The sequence below is a fragment of the Rhodnius prolixus genome, unplaced genomic scaffold (assembly GCF_049639745.1).
Source record: "Rhodnius prolixus isolate KJV_2025 unplaced genomic scaffold, Rpr scaffold_6, whole genome shotgun sequence".
NCBI classification, from domain to species: Eukaryota; Metazoa; Arthropoda; class Insecta; order Hemiptera; family Reduviidae; genus Rhodnius; species Rhodnius prolixus.
The window spans coordinates 6,860,890-6,886,009 of record NW_027411634.1 but is presented as its reverse complement, the minus strand read 5'-3'; the positions used below and the strand labels follow the sequence as shown (position 1 = coordinate 6,886,009).

General features: G+C 33.0%; 3 protein-coding genes across 3 annotated transcripts in view; 2 read left to right on the top strand and 1 right to left on the bottom strand.

Moving 5' to 3' along the window:
• Window positions 1-11,355, bottom strand: part of LOC141461386 (uncharacterized) — a 153,626-nt gene extending 142,271 nt beyond the window's left edge. The window contains exon 1 of the mRNA XM_074142400.1: window positions 11,050-11,355. The gene's annotated coding sequence lies outside the window, so the exon portion shown is untranslated. The remainder of the gene's footprint in view (window positions 1-11,049) is intronic.
• Window positions 406-1,203, top strand: LOC141461389 (splicing factor 3B subunit 6-like). Its single transcript, XM_074142407.1, has one exon. It carries the CDS (start codon window positions 764-766, stop codon window positions 1,136-1,138), a length of 375 nt encoding a protein of 124 aa, XP_073998508.1. The 5' UTR covers window positions 406-763; the 3' UTR covers window positions 1,139-1,203.
• A 1,664-nt stretch (window positions 11,356-13,019) lies between the features above and the next one.
• LOC141461378 (RCC1 and BTB domain-containing protein 2-like) lies at window positions 13,020-24,847 on the top strand. The gene is made up of 12 exons (XM_074142390.1): window positions 13,020-13,297; window positions 13,704-13,804; window positions 13,876-14,010; window positions 16,975-17,171; window positions 17,260-17,406; window positions 17,502-17,713; window positions 19,713-19,804; window positions 20,829-21,118; window positions 21,199-21,314; window positions 21,628-21,731; window positions 22,475-22,605; window positions 24,645-24,847. Exons 2-12 carry the CDS (start codon window positions 13,720-13,722, stop codon window positions 24,777-24,779), a joined length of 1,644 nt encoding a protein of 547 aa, XP_073998491.1. The 5' UTR covers window positions 13,020-13,297; window positions 13,704-13,719; the 3' UTR covers window positions 24,780-24,847.
• The last annotated feature ends 273 nt before the right edge of the window (window positions 24,848-25,120 follow it).

The window sequence follows — 25,120 nt, the reverse complement described above, 5'->3', positions numbered from 1 at the left end:
TCCAGAGTCACCACCGCCAAAGAAAGCAAAGGCAGTACATTCGGCCGGAAAGGTCATGGGCCTCAGTTTTCTGGGATGTAAAAGGCATTCTGCTGATAGATTATCTTCCTACTGGCCAAACAATTACGGGGCAATACTATGCAAACCTCCTAGTCCAACTACAGGAAAAGATACGCGAAAAAAAGGCCTGGTTTGGCAAGGAAAAAAGTCATCTTTCATTAGGACAACGCCCGCCCCGCACACAAGTGTTATTGTCATGGCAAAACTTCATGAACTGAGGTACGAATTGTTGCCACATCCACCTTATTCACCTGATTTGACACCTTTCAGACTTTCATCTCTTCCCCAAGCTGAAAATTTTCCTCGGTGGACGGAGATTTCCTACAACGGAAGAACTGACAGCCGAATTGGAGAGGTATTTTGCAGGCCTGAAGGAATCTCATTTTTCGAGATGGGATCAAGGCATTGGAACATTGCTGGACCAAATGCATTAGTCTACAGGGAGACTATGTTGAAAAATAAAAGCAGTTCCACCGAGGGAAGACACTTCTTTCTAGTACATTCCGAGAACTTTTCAAACCACCCTCCGTAATATACCAGAACAACATTTCTGCAATGCATTTTTTACAAACAATAATTTTCAAAAATTAAAAAAGTCATATGTTGCATATGTTTGAAAGAACAATATTCAATAATTTATTTTTTTGATTTGTGAATTATTGTTTAATTATTTAATCTGTCAATTATTATTAAGCAAAAGTTCATGATGGCGCTGATCGCCTTAAATCTTAAGAAACAAATGATTAAAATTCCACCATTTGCTAGCAGAATTATCTATGTAAAGAATCTTCCAATTAAGATTACAACAGAAGAAATTTACGATATATTTGGTAAATATGGCGCGATAAGACAAATTAGAATTGGCAATCAAAAGCTAACCAAAGGTACTGGTTTTGTCGTCTATGAGGATATATTTGATGCAATGAATGCAGTTGAACATTTGTCTGGCTTTAATGTTTGTAACAATTATCTTGTACTAACTTACTATCAACCAAATAAAGCTAGTAAAAATGACAAATCATTAGAACAAAGAAAAACACAAATTGAGGAATTAAAAGTCAAATATAATCTTTTTTGAAAACTGATAAAATGAATTTAAAAATGTAAATAGCTGAATAAAAATAAGCGAAATTTAGAATAGAATGACGTATTGTTTCTTTTACGGCACTAGACTATTATTTGTTAGTTTTATTTTATTTTAAATTTAGTTTGAACGGTGCAATAAACACCACTTTAGAAGAGACCTTAAAGTAATACCCTCTCGGAACCCCTCCTAAATGAAGTTTTCAGTTTCCTGAAAAAATCGTTTCAAATGTAATTAATCTACAGAACTTAAGAATAACGTTCGAACCATTTTCATAAAAAATCTGAAAACAAAAATATTAATCGCAGTCACTTTCTGCTAATTATCTTCAATTTGGAATATAAATCAATTGTGAGATTGTTTATTATTCTAAAATAGTACATTAGAGGAATGCCAGCTTCCACTTTCTCCCAAATTACTCTTTTATATATATTCCAAAGAAAAATTCTCAAATACGAGGTGTGGCTATTAAATGACGAGACTGATGCTGTAAAACATTTTATTTTAAATTTATACATATTTAATTATTATCACCTTCAATATACACCCCTCCCCTATCCCTACAACGCTCCATGAGAATTTACCATTGTTCCGAAACCGTGCTGGAAGTATTTTTCTGTGAGCTCCTGCATGAAGCGTGCCGCTTTTTCTTTCACAGCTTCAATGGACTGAAATCGTGTTCCTTTTAATGCAGATTTGACTTTGGGAAATAGATAAAAGTCACATGGGGGGGCCAGGTCAGGCGAATAAGGCGGATGGCCTAAAACTGGGATGTTGTACTTGGCTAGAAACGTCTTGCGACAGACAATGCAGTGTGGGCTGGCGCGTTGTCTTGATGGAGAACCCCTTGACTTGTTCTTCCACAAATCGGGTCTTTTTTTTCCTTACTCTTTCACGGAGTTAAGCAAGCACCTCACGGTGGTAATGTTGATTAATTATAATCGATATTTTCATCCGTTTTGGACATGGAAGGGTGTCCCAGGCGGTCATCATCTCCGACGTCTTCTCGGCCAACTTGGAAGCGCTTGAACCACTCAAAAACTTGCACGTGATAAACATTCATCGCCATAAATTTCCTTTAATAAAAGATAAGTTTCAGTAGCGGTTTTACCCAGTTTCATGTGAAATTTCACAATTCGTTGCTCTACTACATGTGTAGTATCATGTTTTCGGCAAAACGGAAACACCTCTAGTACACAACGACGGTTCCGGTCAGACAGATTTCTCTACAAACACGTGAGACGCTGTTAAATCGAAAGAGAAGTCTTTACGCTGCACAGCTGTCGGTCGTTAGGATTTGGCACATGCATAGTTTTTCTGTAGCAGCATCAGTCTCGTTATTTAATAGCCACACCTCGTATATGAACAAAAACCGGTAAGTGGAATTTTCTCATTCCTATATCATATTTTTGCATAGATGCACCTTTTACTTAGGTATCCTATTGCTGTAAATAGATCGTTCAATGAGCATCTAGCTTCCGGTACAAGATGCCTGTTTTTTTTTTTATTAAGCTTCTAATTTTTACAACATTCATAATTTCTGGTACAATTGTACAGGGGATAAATCGCTACCAAATCACTGAAGAACCCTTCATGTGGTAAAACTTTTACAAGGAACCCCTCATTATATTCGGAATTCAATATAGTTAGCACTGGAATAATAGTCTATAGATATACAGATATTCATAACATATACTGTACACTCGTACTTATACATATATCACATAAGTGGCTGTCTTGAACTCCACTTTGTCCACAACCCGTTTCTTCATTATTTAGTCTACATTAATTAATTATTGACTCTTTAGGTAAAAAAAAAAAAAAAATATGTACATTTCAATTTCTTCAGAAAACTTTAGCGAACTCATAATCATAATGAACTCTTACTTTCACCGAAGTTGTGAGTTTTGGAATGGAGTGTGCTATTACAAAGCTATTACAAAGACTAGTTGATTATAGAGCCTGGACTCCCAGTCGTAACCATACCGGCTGGTGATTGGTAGTAATTCTAGTACGTGGTCCGTTATGCATATTTCATTCTTTCAGTGTTTTGCCCTACATCTTAATAAAATGGACTCAGTAATTTTAGTGAACGTTATCATTTCAGAATCATCAGTGACGGCATACCTAGTTTTCTTCTATATATAAATAGATACATAAAATATATGTATAGCTAATTATATATCTTTCTATATTATTATTATTATTGTTGTTGTTATTATTATTATTGTTACTATTATTATCATTATTTACTTAAATTTTCTTCTTTGAGAATTGAGTAGAAGTAGTTTCTTTGGGGAGGTATAGCAGCGTACATTGCACTCGCATAGCACTTTAGAAGTTTAACTTTGTAGATTTAGGAGGCTTTAAAGTCCAACTACCAAATTAGGTATCGTGGACGGAGGCGACTAGCAAACATACTTTACTATAAACTCATATTAACCATTAAATAAAATCCAAGATCTAATAAAGGGGGGAATCGAATCCACTAACCAACAATACATCTAAGCATTGCGGGTCTAGCCTATAACCGCCTAACATACTTTACTATAAAGTTCTCATATTAAACATTAAATAAAATACAAGGCCTAAATCAAGGGAATCGAATCCACTAACCTACAATACATCTTAGCTTTGCTGGCCTTGCCTATAACCGCCCGGCTACTGTAATTACTGTAGATTCCTGAGGTAATAAATAATAAACAAGACCCCTAATAAATAATCATGAAAGAACAACGTGGAGAAAATGTTTAAAATAGCCAATTTTTCACTGTAAACATTTCAAATAATCCATTTTCTATACAATCTATATTCAATTAACAATCGATCTGTGTTAATTTGAATTTATAAAAAAAATCAAAACTGTATTTTATAGTAAAATATTAAATTTTTTCTTTGTTACTTTATTTACAAGAAAGTGACGTGATTTACTTCTGTTAATAGTAGTAAATAGTAAATAGCTGGAGCATTTATCCACCATTATATTGGTGTAACTAGTTCTCTATCTATCTCTAGCCGATAGTATTCCATTTATTGGACTGGCCATCTTTCTAGCGTACCTAAATACATTGGCAACACTGTCAGAACTTTACTATCGGATAAAACGGTATCTTCCTACGGCCTTCTTACGCTCGTTGTCAAATGAATTAACAAGCTCCGTGTGTAACTAGGTTATAACTGTTACATACGGAGGGAGTAGTCGACTTCGATTGGGAAAAAATTCCAATATATCTCCATCTCTGTTCGTCAAAATAACTTTCTGATATTGTTAAACAATAAATCTATGTTTTATATTGCATTCTTCCATCTCTCATTAAATATACGCGTCTTCCCTAACTCACGTTTACAGCCATTTTATTACGTAGATATCCGCTTGAAGAATATTCGTTGTTTTTCTGAAAACTGAAACGGTAAACGTTTAATTTCTGACCAACCAAATAAAATATTACTCTCCATTTTTGGTTGCTAGATAAAAATTGATAAACAAAGAAAGAACTCTTTTTAAGAAAGGTGCTTAACATTTATTAAAAACTTTAACGTTCAGTTGGTAACCTAATGGATTAGGCAATCACATCAGAAATTATTCTCTTGCTAAACATATTCATTTCCATTTGCTGGTAACTTCTTTCTTTCAATGACGTAACTTCGCACACAGGAATTGTGAATACGTGATGTAAAGATTATTTTAAAAAAATATATATATGTACATAATTAATAAAGAATTGGTATAATGAAAATTAACATTATTGTGAGAAATTTAATGAAAAGAAATGAACAGGTGGTTTACAATTATTTGAATCGTAAACATGATACAATATTAGTTTATTATAATCTGCTTCAATGAGGTTTTTACATTTGACCTAATTGATCTACGCAAAAATCAAGTTTTCAAATTTATGTCAGTGGATGGGCTTTCAGTGATTCTAATGGTTCATTTATATATCTATATATCGTTCCTTAACAAACATGTTTACTTCTAGGGCAGAAGGTTCTGATGTGGTTACATTTTGAGACAATGCAGCGTTTTGTTGGAGGAGGTCTTCAGTTCGAATCCCGTGAGTAGCTACCGTCTATTTGTTCACCTCTTTCACCATTTTAAACACCTTATTCCATCACTTCCTCTTTCAACATTGTGGAGAAGATGAAAGTCAAAATGAAGATTTGTAATAATTATAATTAAGGACAAAAAAGTTATTAAAGTAGTTAATAGCAGTAATGATAATAAGAAATATGGAGTACAGTTATAGTATGGACAGACGAATGAACAAAATGATGGTCATCAGTGTATGACCATCCATATATACATGTATGAGAGGTTATATCCTGTTCCGTTGATGAGGTGGTAGTGCTCGCTGGTATATCAGCTAAGTTATTAGTACCTATATGTAAATTAATGGTTTCGCTTCTCTAAGTTTTGATCGTACTCAAAAGTAGTGGTTACTATAGTCACGGTTTGTGAAGTTTTCAACTATTTTTTCCCCATTTATTATTATTTTTTTTTTCTGTTTATTGTTTAATATTTTTTCAAGTTGAAGGAACTCTTTTAATCCAGGAAATAGAAGGGAATGAAAAGAGTTGCTTTAATAGAAGTACAATGATCTCTTCTAGATGTCAAGAATAAGGCATCATTCTAGACACCTGGCTGCGTAAAAGGTTGTTCCTCCTTCAAGAGCTGCTCTAACCATCACAATGGCTGCAGTAAATGTAAATTTATGCGCAACAATTTGTGGTGTTTAGAACTAATATTTGCGATATGTACGATACGCTAACACTACCAATGTGCATATTCTAGTAATGTTCGTTCTCCAGTAAAATTTCAAACAATACTCAAAAAAACACGCCTCTTAAAAGTGAATACGTAAGTCAATTTTAGAAATAACCTTTTTTTGACGCACGGGATTTTAAAATGGATTTTCTCCGTGAAAAAACAAACAAATATTTCAATTAATTGACCTTGATTATATAATTACTTTCAAATTAACTTCACAACAATGAATAATATTCACATTAACAAAACAAAAATTATTTGGAAAATGTAAAAAAGAACTGCTGATTAAGCAATAACAAAATTGTAAATATTGACAATTTTAAGGTTAACTTCCGTGCAAAATATTGAGTTATTTACTATTGACTTGCAAGGAGTCAAAACTCTACATCTTCCGTAATAAATATGGACCCATCAAGACAGGCTGAAAATTTTCCTTCCTGGTTTTTCCCCTCTTAAAAGTGGCCATTCGACCTCTACTGACTTAAATAGAATGCTGAATTGCATTTTTTCGACTCCTCTTGGCGAGCAGCACTGTTCAGCCATAATCTATCCATTTTCTTCTAAATCTTCTTCTCTTTCTGTTGCTTTTTTTTTTACCTTTCTCAGTAGGAACTCTTTGGTAATCTTCTATTCTCTAGACGAAGAGATTTTCTTTTATTTCCAACATGCCTCTTATTTCAAAATTCTTAGATTAGATTGTTTTAGAAGGGCGGCTCCATCCAAAATGCCCATTGTTCCCCGTCCACCCCTCATCTCATGAGTGATACCGGGGCTTTAGAAACAAATCCGGCTAAAAGTTGCCAGATACCAATACAATAAACTAATAAAGTAGTAACAGAACACTAGGGAGCATGGCGACTCAATCGCCACAGTGCACTGAATAAACCTAGAATGTTCTGGTAAAGATAACCAGATGCTACGATCTCCGGTAGGGAAACATTTGACCTTCCGAAGACGAGAAATCTAGTTCAAAATTCTTAACATTACCTTCTTCTCGATTTTCTAGCAGATCGTATTTCAAAAGTCCATTTCAACTGTTAGCACTTTTATTTCCCGTATTTCTTCAGAACTCCATACAGAATGGTATTGAACATGGATGTTGTTTGGTCCTAGCTTTTCCATTTCTTGAAAGTTTGTCACAGGTGCCATTATGATCTATAATTGATCTCAGATACTTCAAAAAGTAATCTTCACAGTTCTTACTTTAATTTTTTTTAAAAAATAGGTACAGTCCTCTCTATTTTGGGCCTATTTTGACTACTTGTTTACACATCTCTGTTGAATTAAATACCCATACTATTCTTCATTTCTTTCTTCATTCAGTGAGGATGACATAGCACACCCCTGTGTAGAGGGTCTTTTGAAGAATTATTTTAGAGAATGTGGAACCTACTTTGCCTTGAAGCAAGTTACCCAGGTTCACTTATATTTCTTTAAAATAAAGTGGGTGGGACCACTCCCTCCTCCCCAAAAAAACTACTTCAATGTAATTTAAAGTTTAACGATTGTCGCAGTCGCAATTAAAAGTTTTACGTTTTGCAATTTAAACTTTGTTCAAAAATTGCTTATACAGATACTGCTTTGCGTTAGTGTCCGTTCACACACGCAAGTATATGCTTACCCACAAATTTGAAACCAATTTATAACCGAAAAATAGATGCAAATTAACCCCAATCCAACATTTACGAACAAGTTTTGAACTGTATTAGAATCGAACTAAACAGTTCTAGAAACTAAACATGTAGTTTTGGTTGAAGATTATGAGACGTGAATTTGAATTTTTAAAATTAAAGAAATATTGAATTGATTTAAGATAAACGAATTCTATTTGTTAGTTTTTTTTAAGTGCTTATTGAGTGTGCTTCTGTATCGATTAATCGACATATTTGCTGAATACCGTGAAAACTTATTTTTGGAACAAATTTGTAAAAGTACCATAAGTCAGAAACTATAGAAATAGAAAAGAAATTTATTATTCTGGGACAATTGTCCCCTAAGAATAAATACAGGAACAAATAGAGGCCTTAACAGTTTGGCCTGTGATTAAACAGAAAATAAATAAATAAATATTTACAAAAAAGTGAAAATAAAAATAACAGCAGAAATTAAGGAAATAAATTAAAACAATTAGAATTTCGGAGGAAGCTGAATAGAAAGGAGATAACTGAATAGACGGGATTTAAAGATAGATAGGGTAGGAGCATGGCGGACAGCAGATGGTAAGGAGTTCCAGAGAGAGGTAGCACGTATTAGGAAGGATTTGTCAAAGGATGAGGTACGGTGAGAGGAAATATAGAGATCAGATGAGCGAGATCTGGTATTACGGGAATGTATCGAGGATTTAAACTTGAGGAGTTGAAAAATATAGGAAGGCCTTTGAGACTGGATGACTTGAAAAAGGAAAGAAGCCAAAAAATATTGGCGGCGATAGACAGGTAAAAGCCACTTCAACTCATCGTAGCAGTGCGAAATGCGAGTCTCTGGAAATGCTGAAAATAAATCTTATGAAGCAGTTCATGAGAGGCGCTTGAGCTTAGCTTCAATATCACCAGAAAGACCGCCATACACTAAACAACCATAGTCGAAATGGAGGAATATAAGAGAGGAAACTAGGAGTTGCCGGGTCTTGATTGGAAAAAGGTGACGAGAACTATTAAATGCTTAAGGATATGGATGGAACGTCGAGAGATTTGGGAAACATGGTTTTTCCAAGATAGGTTTTAATCAAAAGTGATACCAAGGATTTTCACAGAGGAACAATATTTTATTGGGATATTATAAAGGAAAAGATTAGGAAGAGGAGCCAATGATTTAAGGAGTATACTAAAAAGTCAATATCACAATGAAATAACAGTTGAAAACTATCACATTTACCATAATGGAAGTCGTTTGTTGTTAATTGAATTTTTCCTCCCTTTAAATTAAATTAAAACTATTTACTGAGATAGAAGTAAGCAGCTTACGGTTGTTTGATTGCCAGAGTAATCTGACAAGAGTTCAAGGGCTTTAAACTCGTTGAAGCTTCATATAAGCCAATGACGCGGAAAGTAAACCGACAACCAACAAGCGTACAGAATGGTAGTAACCATAAATACTCAAGTTACATTGACATTTCCTTTTGTTTTTTTTGTCAAAAAAAAAATTAATTTATCTAAAATTTAGAAATATTTTACAATTTCGAATTAGAAGAAATTTACTCTCTTTTTACAGTAAATACAAGAAAGTGTCACATTTTTAAATATCTGTTTTATTGGAAATAAAATTGTTGAAAACATAATATTTTGATTATAATCATAAATTTCCCGATAGACAAACAAGATTTAAAATAAAGAAAAAGTTCTTTGCCTTAGTACAGAGAAGTGTGACCTAATTGAAAGACAACTACATTCACTTAGGACTCATGACATTCCCTATCTAACCTCATAGGTCTTAACGACAGCCTAGCCAGCCCAGCCTGTAAGACTAGTTTTATAATTCAAAGAAGATTTATTAAAGCTTAATGTTACCTTTAAATGCTGTAACATGTAAACTTATCTTTACTTTATAAATTATTAAAATATAAGAAGTAAAATCAAATCAATCAGACAAATATGGATAGTATTACGTCAAAATTATGAAAACAATATAATCGCTAGAACTAGTTTATTTATTTCCAAATAATGACCTAATTTTAGCCCTTGTAAAATTAGGTTTTAAATATAATTTAGATTTTGTCTAAGATTACAAAGGTATTATCTATTGTTAAAAGAAAGAATTGTCAATAAAATAAATACAGAAGACTTCACAGTCCAATGAAATTCAGTAAGTACATTTATTGGTATTATTTTTCTTAAATTTAACATCATTGTAAAAAATGTATCTTTGTAATTATAGGCATGATCTCTTACTGAATTTACTAACAGTAAAAGTGAGACCCTTTAAACGTTTAATGTTGAATAACCACTCAACCAACGAACTTAACTCATATCCCACTTTATTACTAAAACCTACCTGGTACTTACCAGTAACAACTGTCGAAATCAACGAAAAGTTCTAATCTTTAACAAATTAAGTTTCCTTTTGTCGAAAATTCTCCGCTCCATAGACGCTTAATTTTACGGTACCAAAACTAACCATTAACACAAACCTAAAGATTGTGTTAGTAGTCAGACTGCCCGAATACGTTATAAAAAAAGTTCCATTAAAACTAGCAATCTCATACTATTCCTCTTGTCTGTCCGCCAGATCATCCTCCTAGCCCCCTAGCACATCTGTCTGGCCGCGATTTACTAAGCACCGAAGATCACCTCTGGGTAACTTCTCTCCTCAGATGGTGGTGATTAAATTAAAGTGTCCATAAAATTGTCAGTGTTCCTTATATTTCAATTATTAAATTCTTAGTTAGAGAAAGAGGCTGCTCTTTAAATTATATCTGCGTAATGAGGATATCATCCAGTTTTTGGCGTGATTGTCCTGCATCTGACCTTACACACTCTCATCTACGGAAGCCGTTCCATCTTGACGTAAAATTTTAAATATTAAAATAAAATTTTATTATTGTTACTGTCTTACATTGAAAATAAAATCTCACCAAAGAAAAGGAAATGATTTGTATTTTTGTAATAATTTTGACTAAGAATTTTGAATGTGTGAATGCTGCTAAGTGATATAAAAAATAATATTAATGAAGAAAATATAAACTATTGTTTTTGTTTTCCATTTGTATTTTATCTTCTTATCAATGATAAACCATTTTTTTCGTTTTACACGGTATTCTCATTCAGATCTTCCGAGTAAACAGAGGTAGAGGTGTAAACAGTTTGGTTTCCGCAAAACACTATCACAAGCAAAGTCTCATGCATTAAAGAAGGGGCAAACCATACCCCAAAATTGGAGGGGAAGTTCGCGGAAACTCAAAAAATATAAATAATTTTCTGTACTGAATAGTTACTATTAATATGATGAAATTTCGATTACTTTCTTTAAAGCCCAAACCAATAATAAAAGAATGTTAAATGAGGGAGAATTAATGAACGAGTCTGACTCCACTTTTAATATTCTTAATTTGCTTTGTATGGAACTAGAAAGAATCCTACAAGCAGAAAGTGATCAAACATCGCTAATGAAAAAATAAATTAAAAAAAAATTAATTAAATACCTTAGAGAATGATTGTCTAAAATAATCCTTCAATATTTTTAGGAGAAATTAAAATTCAACGGAGAAAAAAAATAAAAACGTTATCACTGATCAAAAAACACAATAGCCAAAGAAAAGAAAAATTTATATAATATCGAGTTCACAAAAACAATACAAAAAAGTGCACAATAACTTCGACGGACTTACACCCGCGTAAGCGTTAATGAACTTAACTGAACACCGTTCGAATTCGAACTGCTTGTACTAAAAAAATGTACACATACTGTCTAGCAGTGTCTCTACTGTGTACCAACTACCAACAGCCAACAGGTGGTTGGTGGTTAACAGTTAACTCCCGCGCTGGTCAAACAGCGGGAGAAACCAATGTTTTCGCTACATTAGCGCTACCTATTAGACGACGGAGGAATTTAGTTAAAATGTACTATACGTTTTGGTACCATTGAGATAATAATTTATCGTAACGATCACTAACAATTGTTAAACTAAGTCTGCTAAATGGATCGGATTACCAAGGTATTGCACGTGTTTATTATAATTATTTTATGCTTGGATAGTCATAACTTTCATTTTCTTGATGCGATGAGTGATGCTACTTATGCAAAACATCAGTTCATGCCCTAGGCATTTCAATGAGTCCCGTTGATGCTTTAAAGTTATTTTTAAGAAGGTAAAATTACTGTAAGTGAAGGATTATGTGGGCATACTGGCACAATCAGGATTTTCCTCATCATTTGGATGTCTGTGGGTATTCAGGGCGGAAAAGGTTACCTATTTCGAGAGGTTTTCAATAAAGCACTTATTAGAAAAGTTTTTTGCGGATGGCTTAACTGCCGCCTACAAAGAATAGCAATAGGTGGAGGGATGGTGGATGGAAGCTCAAAAATTGCTGTTCACAAAAGTTTATTCTTACCCTGACACATCGACCTGGAGCTCGAAGGAATGTGTCTTCTTTATGGATACTGCGGAGGCAAAGGCATCTCTTGGACCTAGCGACTGTTAGCCAATATATGTTTGTAGCTTCTATGAAGAATGATTCGTAACACAACTGCTTGTACTGGGTTAGTATGAAGCAAGAGCAATTAGGGAAACGAAGAGATTGCGCTTCCTTTCAGCTAGATAAAATTACATTTTGCTAAAAATTAAGTTTATTAAGTACTGCTCCAGATAAATAACAGTTCTAATACCAGCAAATCCCTTAACTCACGCCAAATGTACAGGCTATTTATTTTTGAACCAAAGAAAAGCATGCAAGGCCATTCTCAGGAAACTTTTATTTACTAAACTTCTGTAAAAGAATCTTTTCTCTAATATTCTTATAACTATGAATTGAATTTTTCTAAATCATTTGACAAGCACCACTGTAAATACCATAAGCAGTTTGACCAAATTAACTTTGGGTAGAATAGAAGTACTTACTTTCACATGAGACCGTAAAATCATTGCGTTATTCGTTATCTACGCTTTCTCGCAGGTTTCATCTTATTCTATGTATGATTTCCATTTTATTTTTTAGTCATACTATAAAACTAAAACCTATCTTTTGGGTGAACTCTTCTGTTTGGTCTCCAGAATTCTATAAAGACGTTTATTACTGAACTATGAAAGATACTCACTCTTCAGGATGTTTTGCAAAAGTTTTTTCTAACTTAAGTTTTCTTCAGTTTCTTTTTGCTTGGACTGTGGAATGGACTTTTAGAATAAATTTTAATTTTTAAAATATTCTTGTGCCTCTGGATATATTTTTGTTAATTTATTACTATAAATTAGATATAGTGAAGAGCAATTGTGACGTTAGGATAGTAATGAAGCATTTAAATGGTAACAAAAATTTATATCAAATTGTTCGATATTAAATTTTCAATAAATTTGATCCTGTATCAATTTTTATTGAATAAATATATCATATATAAAATTATTTTTTCATAATCGATTTTTGACTTGTGATTGTGGACTCTACACCACAGTCCACACTGTTTTTATAACCGTCAGTAATACTTCTTCATAATAATGTTTTTTGAAACCACAGTACTAGCACTTTCTCCATCCATGTATCCTCAGTGTACAAGTCATTAGACAGTTTAGATCTCTGAGAAACGAACAACAAATGTATGGATACTAAATAGTATTGTAAATTGTAGGACCAAGGTGCAAGATACAATTGTAGAAGGTTAGGAAGAATCTTCAAACGACTAGCTCCCATAGAAAGCAGAGATTTTATCGTGTCTTTTACTGTAGTTATTACATCTAGGTATGTTATTTTTGATTTTCTTAACCTATAATTACTGAAGAAATAAACTATGAAAATCGTGATTGTTTAAATTTTTGTTCTAATATTGTTTCCTAAATGTAAGAAACAAATTCGTACTGATTCTTAAATATACGAAGGCATTTGACGTTTATTTAGTTCTAAATTTTTGAACCTCAGTTCGGTACAAGTGAAAATCTTATAAATATTCTGTTGCTTAAATCATTTCTTCAGAACTCTTGTTCTCAGTTGGTTATTACACCGGAGTTTTCTAAAATTCTATTGTACGTTAGATATTATTATATCTTTGTAGACAAAATGGTAAGTGAAAATAATTTTCGATTAAGTTAAACACGTCATTTGAAATTCTGAGATTTCAATAATGCATTTCAATAAACAATTGTTACAGAATATATTTCAAAAAAATGCTAAACGGGAACTTGGCAGATTGGAAACTGTTCAAAAATAATCCAGAAATTCTTAGAGATTATACAGAAGTCCATGTGTTCAGTAAGTTCTTTAAAAATAAGTGAATAGCTAGTATTACTAAGCAGGAAACTTAATTTGTTTTTATGTTTTAGACTGGGGAGACAGTGCAATTCTAGTTAAAGATGATGAACTGTACGCTTATGGAGTCGATAATCCTTGTTTCAGAAGTTTGGGACCAACAAATACGCCAAAAGAAATTCGATTTTTAGATCATTTAGGAGTACAAGGTATTTTTTTTTTAGAGAAAGTTACTAATTGTCCTAGTAACTAGACAGTGTTTTGTTTTAATTTGTGATGATAGATCGAGAGATGAGTGAATTGTATTTCGCATGAGTGTTGCTGAGAGGAAAGATACAGTTAGGAGTAGAACTAGCGAAATATCATTAAGCTCATTGCTCTGACAAAAAGCAGCCGTGTATGAAACATACACTTTATTTTATCAAGGAGAAAGACAACAGTATGTCACATAGATTCCATATATCTTTATGACTTATAAACTAGATAATTTGCAGATCTGTAAAATATATCCACACTCATTAAATTGAATGAACTGGATATACTTTGTACAGCAAAATACTGTGGTAAAGCTAAACGCGTCCATTCTATTAGCGACTCAAACAAGCAGACAAGAACAAAATCACTGTAATTGATGAATACTTTAAAGATGTTTTTTAAATATTGGATAGGTACCTTACAATATTAGAATAATTTACTTTTTTTCAATTTAATATGAGAAAATAATTCAAAAATTTTTAATGAGACATATGAGAATAATAAAATCAAAATAATTTATAACTATAAGGTTAAAATTAGAATGATGGAAGAGACGGTATCCTCCAACCCCTCCAGAACTGGTAGAGATGTTTTCTATCATGCTTTATAGAATTCTTAAGAACTTGGCATCTGGCATGATCCAGGTCAAAGCCCCACGACCCAGTTCGGTGGGCCTGCTAAGAGGTTAGGTAACTTGCTATGATCAGTGGAGGCTAGTTTGAGACTTGATATCTCTTCACCACAAAGTCTCGTATGTGGAGGGGATCCCTCATAACAGTTGCAAAGGTTTAAGGCACCGTGTATGTTTGAGTGGAATCGAACAATAACACAGGTCTACAAAATGAAACTTTTTGAGAGCTGTTTTACTTCTGAAAAGTGATTATATACAATTGAGTACAGCCATTTTCAAAAATAACCCCCCTTTTCTCCTATCACATCAGGTTTTTGTACAAATTGAGAATGAAAAATTCAATGTTAATTACAAAAAATACACATTTCTTTTCAAATATTAATACAGTTTTGATTAAAATGCTGATTGTATTACTTGGAAATGCACAATGTTGATTCACTAGAATGTTATTTAATCAATAATAACGTTTTCGTTTGCCTTCCAGTGATCTTTTCTTGAAAATTCTCTTATGACCTGCTGCAGAGTCTTCTCTTTGAAGCGTCCAGCAGTAATCCGCTATCATTGATATACTCCATCGTCCTTGGTACCGTCGTTCCATCTCCCGGATGTCCTGATGGAAGCGTTCGCCAAAGTTCCTCGCTCACCGCCCCCAGATTCTCAGGAAATACATCCAAATGCGAAAATAGAAAGTGCACCTTAAGACTCATGATGCATCCGAGAATTCTGAATTTCTCAAGCATTGTGGCTACTAATTTTGCATAGTTAAGATCTTTGGTGTTTCCTAAAAACTTCTTAGTTACATCTATAAAGGCTTGCCAGGCTTCTTTTTCTTCAAGAGTCATTGTAGCCTCAAACTCCTTATCTTTCATTACACTTCTGATTTGTGGTCCTACAAAAATACCTTCTTTTATTTTTGCTTCTGAGAGAGAAGGAAACTTGTTGCAAAGATATTGAAAACAATTGCCCTTTTCGTCGAGGGCTTTCACATACTGCTTCATCAGACCCAACTTTATGTGAAGAGGTGGTAATAGTATTTTCTTACGATCCACTAAGCATTTCTGAACAACATTTTTACATCCTGGAGTTAAGGTGGTTCGATCAGGCCATTTTTTTTCTGACCAATGCTTTTTTCTTCCCTTTTGTCCAGTTTCTCAAATCTTCAACACAAATGCTGCACACTGTAAGAGGCGCCCATGACTTGTCTTGATCTCCTAATTTTATTCCAAAATAAGCTTTATAAGCTTTAGCGACAAATGAGGTTATGCTTTGTCTCTGCTTTTTCACTACAAAACTACCACAAATGTAACAAAACACATTTGGATTGTTCAAACACTGTCGCCTTTAGAACTTCCTTTAGAACACTCACAGAATCATAAAACAGAAACTGACAATAAATGCACACGTATTCAAAGTAAACTTCTTCGTTTGGAAATCTAGCTGGTCACTTAGAGCTTTTAACTGAATTCACTTCACAGAGGTGTTAAGAGTGCTGCCATCTGGCAAAGAGTTCAACAATATTCTGAGTGCTACGACCACAGGTTTTTAGGTCCAACAAATAGCATAAAAATAAAAGATAGTGTGAAGTATGCAATAACGTTACTAAGACTAAAAAATTAAGACTAAGAATAAAAAAAAAATGGTATGTGATACAAGTAAACGGGTATCATACTTGGTATCAGGACGTGCATAATACTTTTAAATGACTCAAAAACTCAAAACAGCGAAATCACTGTAGACCTGTGTAATGGATGTCTAAAGACTCTTAGGAAGCTTGGCGAATCGGCTTTTATTTAATAAGTAGTAGCCCTGATTTTGAAAACTAGACCCTACTTCGTCATGACACCGATCCAGTCAAGAAAATGAAAGGAGAGTATCTACTTTCCCACTGTTTCATCCTTCAATATAAAAGAATAGCTTATGTCATGCTAATGATATTATACGAATAAAACAAGAAGCGCAATAATAACAAATTGTATTTGTGGTACTGAGTTCTATTCTCGATCTAGGCCTTGGAATGGTAAAAATAATTTAATAGACGTAAAGCCCGCCTGAAAAAAATACAATTTGTTTTACTTTACTTGTTTATTTTTAATTCCACCCGTTCAAAAAGTTCTAGGCATCTAAATAGGAACTTTCATAAATTTTTATGGGCAACAGAAAAAATTCAATTCAATAGATCTAAAAAAGATTATAAAACACACAATTAGTGGATTTAATCCAGCACTTTTATGAATATGGCATTAATCCCTTAATATTTAGTATTCTGATAAGCAAAACTTTTTTTTAGCAATTGCTACCGGCCTAGAACATGCTGTACTCCTGGATTATAATCAAATTGTGTATTGTTGGGGTAACAATGAGCATGGTCAGTTAGGTACGGGTAATAACCTTTCTAATTTTATCTATAAAGAACACAATTTACCACCCATTAGGCAAATATCCTGCGGACAGTTTTGCACCTTGGCGTTAAGTTATGACAATGAGGTAGTTCTTAAATTAAAACTTTTTAATTTATTCATTTAACCGCTCACTACTTTGAGTTTTGTCTAATTTGTGAACTTTTTTACTTTAGGTTTGGTTTTGGGGCCGACAATATAATGTTTCCGTCAGAGGAAAAATTAGGGCAGTGCCCATACAAATAACATTTCCAGATTACATAAATATTGAGAGCATAACTGCTGGCTGTGGAGATGCTGCAGTTGTAGATTCGGAAGGAACTGTAAGCATCACAACTGTTAATTATTAAAATCTTAATGTTTTTAAGAAATTATCCTGTAAACAGTTTCTTATTTGTTGAAACATTTTTATGTTTAGGTGTACGTGTGGGGTTTCAACGGTTGTGGTCAACTTGGACTTGGGCATAGAAATATTGTTTCTGATCCTAAACCTGTTCGTATATTTAATGGTTGTATGTTTGTAATTATTGGTAGAAACAGGACAGCGTTTGTTACACAGAGCGGAGAGTTTTATATTAGCGGCTCCGATAGGTCACTAGAAGATTTTGAACTACAATCTATTTCTTTCCCGTAAGTCTTTTTATGCATGACAGTCTTGTCCAAGTCTAAACCGAAGTATAATGATAAAATTAGTTACTTTCCTTAACTAACGTTACGTTAAAGAAGGGATTCCCACTGAGCAAAACACTAGGAAAGTTTATATTTTCAACCTCACCAGTATTTAGATTAAAGAGATATAGATCTTGTGGTTGATAGTCGCCTATAGAAGAGGTTTCAGGATTTTGAATAGATTAAATTAAGTGTTTGGAGTGGGTTCTGTTCACCAAATACTGCATCCAAAAGCCAGTGTATTTTGTCAACCCTTTGAGGGAGAAACCTAAACTTTTTGCAAATACCATTATCTTTCCCACTTGTCATTTTTTTTATGTGATCACCTCAGTTTTTAAAACATCAAAGATCTAATATTGCAATCTAGCGGTTGCACGTAATTGAAAGGGGTGGTAGACCTGCCGATCATCCTTCTTCTGACTTAGTGTCTATTAGGTTAGATAATTCAATTCTGTGGAGCACTTCCAGAACCTACCATCTCTATAAGTTGTCTTGCAAACTTCTGTTACTTTTTTGTTCAAGGATTTTTTTCGGTTCTAGCTTAGCACAGTTTTGACTTTAGCCTCTTATCGTGTTTAAATCTGTAATTAATTTAAAGTATTTATTTGTCTATCCGAAGGTGTTCTGGTCTTTTAAACTATAATTGTAGGAGAAATTTTGAACCAATGAATTGGAGGCTGTCCAATTCCTAGCCATTTGATCGGCATTTTCTTTTCATCAGATACCAGCATGTCCTGTCATCTATCCAAGTGCTAAATTATTGCTGCAGAAAAGCCTCCCTGTGGATGGTTTTAAAAGCTGCTAGTGTTTTTAATGCAGCCTGGGTGTCTGAAAAGATGAGACAAACCTTTCCTTTAAAGTCATGAAATTTTCAGTCTGGAATTTATGAATGTATGATTATTCAGAGAGCTTTCAATGAATATTTCTACATTCACCTCACAGACCTCCGACTCCCTTGTTACAGACTTTTGGAGTTATCTGTAAGCTATATAGGGCTTATGGTCTGTGTTGGTTCTACCTGATATCCAATTATTTCTTGTTAGTAAGATTAAATGCAATTGGTGTTCAGAGGTTGGTTTCTAACTACGCTGTTAGCAGGAGTTGGGTCGCCTTCGTCCGTTATTTTGCAAGCCAATCGACTGTTACTCGTAGCCACTATTCCTTTGAGTAGCGCATACCAGATGAATTTTTGAAGAAAAGTTAAATATTCGTTCCCCTTTACATTATTGAGTTCATGCAGTCTCCTTTTTACCATATACTGATGATGACGACTAGCAGTGACCTCACATACCCTGTGCAAGTTCCGCAGTATGCACAGAACTTGTGGTTGGATTTTTTGGGTACTTTTGTTTTGTTGCAGGCTCCACAATTTCGTCACTCTCTCTACATTTATACTGAAGCTTAAGATCAGAGATTCCCAAAGCTTTTTGATTTATTGCCCACCTTGAAGTTGTTTTCCAACGACCATAAAAAATTAATGAAGGTTTAAATGAGGTGTTACATTCGTTGTGAACGAATTGTTATAAAACGATTGTTTAACATTGTGCATATTACCGCTTAAACAAATAAAGTTTTTAAGATAATAGTGATAATAACAATATTTTAAAGCTTTAGTACTGTTTTAAAAATAGATCCTTGTGTTGTAGCTACGGCAAAACATCCAATTCATCAGTTCAAGTAATTAAACATTTTTTAGGTTCTGATTTTTTTTTTTTTTCTAATTATCTATCCCTGCCTGTAATTTTAATATGCATTTTTTTTTTTTTAATTCGGTCTACTAATGAACAACGTCCTCTCTACTATAACCTAGAAGGGTGATTAATATTGTATAATTATTATTTATACATCATTATATTATATATATTATTACAAAGTATTAATTGATTAATAATGTCCATTATTTGCATATTTACTTCACAAAATTGTTATGTTACTACAGTATTTTGTGCTTATTTTGCAGAGGCAAAATTACTTCAATAGCTGCTGCCTGGGGTAAAGATTTATTTGCTATAACGAATGATCTAGGCGAAGTATTGCGATGGGGCCATGATGGTATAATTACTTTCTGATTTTATTAAATTAGAAAATATTTGCAAATTTACTAATTTTTAATTTTTTCAAGTACATATTCTAAAATCTCCTTTGTCCGAAGAATGGCTTGCAATAGGTTTGCCTTTTTGCATTTGTTTAGTTAACTCCAGTTAACTCAAATACACCTGATTTTTTCAAAATGGCTGAACCCTTTTTCTTAGTATAAGGACCAGCTCAATTTGGAGCTAAAAGTTAATCAGAATTAAGCTCTGAGGCGATCTCCCAAAATGAGCAAAGACACATCTAGACAATTATAGTCGGAAGAGATCTATAGTAATCTAAGTTCACAGTTCAGAGGGCAGCAAAAAAAATTGTGTCTAGATATGATAGCACCTGCTATCTAGAGAAGATTCCAATTCATCTCCTGACGGACTGCGATGCATTATCCAATAAAAACTTGTGAACCTATATCGTTACCAGTTCCTGAAGGAAGAAATCAGATGTCTGTACTTGGAAGGGGTACAGGAGTATCTCATTCGGTATGCGCTGCCTTCTGAGTAGGAAAACATGAGCTTTATCTAAGGTGTATTGGGTTTTGTGTTTTGTTGTGAACGACTATATCTCAATCAGTGCAAATCGCAGAGAGCTTAAACTATTTCTTTTTGATATTTTTCGATGTTTTCCGGACAAATTCCACGAACTGAAAGTGCTATTTTTCAATTTTCCAAAAATTTCTTGAATAAGCTTAACTTTTTTACTACTTTCTACTATTAATGTACCTAAATACCTATTGCTTTTATTTGCCACTTTTTCCCAGTAAAATTGTTTTTAGGGTCCTTTAGGAAGTGCAACATTAAGCATATCTCTTACGTGCCCCTTAAGAAGAATTATCTATTCCTATTTAACGTTAAAGAACATTAAACAGATGGATAGAATTTCAAGTTTTAAGAAGATAGTTTAAATTTTTAGTCAATTATTATTGTAACTACTGAAAGAAGTGAAACTAATACTTAAAATCCAGATTTTTTATTAAATTGTGTTTTAGCCCCTTCAACAGCAACTACCAAGACAAACTGTACAAACATAGTAGAAGTATTTAAGGATTTTTGGACTCCTACAGTACTGCCAATTAACGTTGATAGTAGACAGGGCATCATAAAGCATATCGCTCCGCGCAGATGCAACCCCACCAGGGTTACGGGCGCGGCTTGGTTATCTCAACCAGCGCCTGATACAACTAGTACAATAACATTAACATCTAGTGTTCCAAAAAGTGATTGCGCTAGTGCAAAGGTTGGTGGTTGTATAGATGTGTCTGATCAGTTTAATGAGCAAGTAAGCACTATGTATATATTTATTTATTTATAAGAAGTTGTATTGGTAAAAAATATTTATAATCATTTACTGCGTTTTAGATATGCAGCGACCTAACTATCAAGCTGTCCGATGATAGTATTCACGCCCATAAACTAGTCTTGTACATGAAATCTAAGTATTTTAAATCGTTGCTTGAAAAATCTAGCAAAGACCTGTAAGTAAAAGATTCATTGTTATTAACTGAAAGGGAAGAGAAATTGTTGTCAATTTCAGCCTATTATTTTTTATTTATATTCTGCAAACTTTTGAACTAGTCAGAATTTATACATTTTAGTTATACTCTAGTTTAGTTTGGCAATATTATACTCAAATGTAACACATTTTGACAACCATGTTTCACAGTCTTAGATCGGGAACTTGGAAAAATATAAATAAAAATACTGATATTAACAGTAATTTTCAGGAACCAAAATAATAATAATAATGCTTTATAATAATCATAACTTTTTATTTTTATTTTAATTAAGTAAAACCCTGGACATGTCTAATTGGTCCTCAAGAGCCTATAAAGCCTATATTAAATATTTATATACAGGGGAATTAGAGATAGAGGCAGCAGAAGATATTCCAGGTAAGCACAATATTCTAGTGTTGTGAGTAATGAATTGGCCATTTGATTACTGTAGAATGAGGTGTACGAGCATTAATAAAGTTAATTTGGTTTGTACTAAACTTAAATTGTTAGATATCATTCCATTATTGCAAACATAGTAGCAAAAGCAGTTTACTGATTGGAATAGGATAGATTATATATAATGGAGATTGATCAAACGAGTGACTATAAAGTGAGTGAAACTGCGAAAATTCGCGGTGGAAAATTCTGGTTATCACATTAAAAGTAAATTAAAGTTATCAAGAGAGCGCCCTGCATTGGAGAAAATGAGGGATAATTGATTTTTAATTCGAAAGAGCGGCTTGGGAAAATTATAACTGTGACCACAGATGACCTAGCGTAACGCTGGACATCTTGTGTGAATCCTATTATTCATTATGTTTATTCTACCGGCAGCAAATCAGTTGATATTACCAATTGTCTATAGTTAACATTCATTTAATTAGAAATACATACAATAGAGCTTATCTCAGATTTCAAATTGCACAGAAGCAACTACGAGTATTTATTTAAATCGCGTTTAATTCTAATTTCATTGTTTTGTATTAAGTTTTTTAAATTGTGATTACTAATTTTTTGTTTCAAAGTCTTAATGAAATTTCAAAATTCTTAAGATTTACCAGTAAAAAAGTAAATAAAAAATATATCCATGAATACTTCACTTTAGAATTTACCTTCTTTTTTTTTATTGTAATTTACAGAAATATACTCTCTGGCTGAGCAAGACAAAGACAAAAACCTACAGCAAGAGTGTATGACATTATGGCGAAAGAATTTGAAATCTCACAATGTTATTAACCTGTTCTATTCTGCCTACAATTGTCAACAGCAGGTAAGATAGTTCCTGTGCACGCTTTTCAGTAATTACTGCATCTAGCGAGGTTCAAACGTGCGACATTTTTAACAGTCCCTTTTAAGAGCACGCTTGTTAGGTATGCGTAAAATACCTACAAATCCAGCTTTACCTATAATCCTTTAATATAAATAGCAAGTATAAATAAGCATTGTGTTACTAAAAGTAAACGCCTATTTTTTAAGGCGGGGCTTAACGTCCAACTACCAATTAAATTAAGTGTCGTGGACGGAGGCGACTAGCAAACATACTTTACTGCAAATTTCTTTTATTAACCATTAAATAAAATCCAAGGCCTAAGACCAGGGAATCGAACCCAGTACCACAATACATATTAGCTTTGCGGGTCTAGCCTCTAACCTCTCGGCTACCGTGGCGCCCTTAAGCATTGTGTTAAACTACGCCAACTTTACACATTTGTGTTCCTATAATTTAAGTTAAACACTATTTCTGGAAAATTTAATTTTGATCCCTCACGGTTCGCCTAGAACGATTTTAATTTAAAAGTTCACCAACATGAAAAATTTTTCTTTCTCCTTATTATTCGAGTCAAAACTAACCAAAATCCACTGAAAACCAAATCGGTTTACGTTGCGGATTTTTTTTTTTTAATTTTTCAGGACAAAAAACGGGAAAAACTTTTTTTTGCATTGTTAAGCCGAATAAACGGAAAAACAATACAGTTTTTTGCAAAACCAATGCATGCGTTTTGAAGCTGAGGGAATTTCCGACAGATTGATGTATTTTATAAATGATAAAAATGAAATTTCGACATTCCCGTTTTTTGACCTGAAAAATTAGGCGAACCGTGCCCTTCTTTGGTTGGAGACTAGTGAAACCTAGCTTGAGGTAAATAATTTTCCATGTTTGTATCTTTAGGATATGAAATATAGAACAGCAAGATTTTTGCTGTGGTCTTCAACGCAAATGGTCTTTCCACTTTAACTCTCCGTTTATGGATTCACTCGGATTCAGTGATTTCCATTCTGCTTAGTACAAAACATTTCAATTTTCTTCTATTATCTTCAAATATTCCCCTTTTTTGTGTGTCCCTTAAATTCTTGGATTCTATGGTTAAAAAAAACATTTGATTACATTAATGAACATTGGATGGTCAATTTTCAGGTTGTCCATGTTCCTAATGGTATTCGGTAAAGACAAAATTCACTTTTTATTGAATATTTATGCAATACTTATAGCATTCAACTTGTCTTTTACCCTTACAAGCACATCCGAATAACATCTTTTTTCTTCTTCTTTCTACACATGCCTAGGGACAAAATTCTTATTACTTTTTCCTCCTTGAACTTCTAGATCTTCAAGCCTATTTTAAAGGAATTTGTTTTTATCCTCTATTAATTCAAATTAATCCTTTACCATCTTTCGAATCCTATTTAATTTCAAGTTCTCTATAACCATGGTCATCGTTCAAACATAAGTTTTTGAAAATGTACCTATTTTTATTTACTAAAACGTACTTTAACTTAAGTTTCTTAATGATGTACACTCGAATATAAAAATAGTATAAAAGGTAAAATAGCAAAGTAAATAAAAAATTGAGCATAATTTGTTAAAGATTATTTTCGCATCTTTTTAATAAATTAAGCTTTTATACAACAAATTTTATGACTTATAAATTAAACCCTAATTTACGTTTACTCATTCCCTTTGAGTAAAAATTATACATTTACATTTTTTCCCTAGTGCTTTAATTTTTGTAGCACGTGTAACGGCGTTATCGACATTTGTTTCTTTCAGTTAGGGCTCTTTGCATGATAGATATTTATCTGTAGGCTTTTTCAAAAGTTATTAATTCTTTATTTCTTAACTTTCATTTCTCCACGAGCTGTCTTATGATAAAGATATTGTCTATTTATTTTTATTTTTTGTTCTAGTAGCTCCAGATAACGTGTGAATACTTTATTCTGACTTTCACAACTAGTATCTGTTTCTAAAATGAATATGTGTATGTCTTTAAAACATTAAATAAAATAAGTTTTTACTATATTCAATTCTAGATATTTCTGCAAGAATGTGCCAAACTATTACAAGAACATCTTCCCAGACTTATTCTCACTGAAGAATATCTCAAACTGCCGGAAACTGTAAAATTATCCTTGGCATTGACAGTGGCGTTATTAAAAACATTTTAATTTTTAAAGATGACATTTAATTTTGTAAAATAACAGTTAAAACTTTTAATAATAAGATATTTTATTTTTTTTGTAAAATAATTTGAATGGAGAACCAGTTGTTGAAATTTATTTTTAATTTGTATGATGTTAATACATTTAGTGTTACAGGCAACACTGCCCATTATCGTACAGTGAGTTTTAAAGATCCTAAGAAGTGGAAATCTAAAGGCTAGCTGCTGGATTCGAACCCGTGATTTAAGTTGGTGAATCCATTATGCTAACCACTGAGCTAATCCCTTCTCTAATGATTGTTTATAAATATTATTTTCCTCTCAAGAGAGAAGGAACTGCTTTCAGTT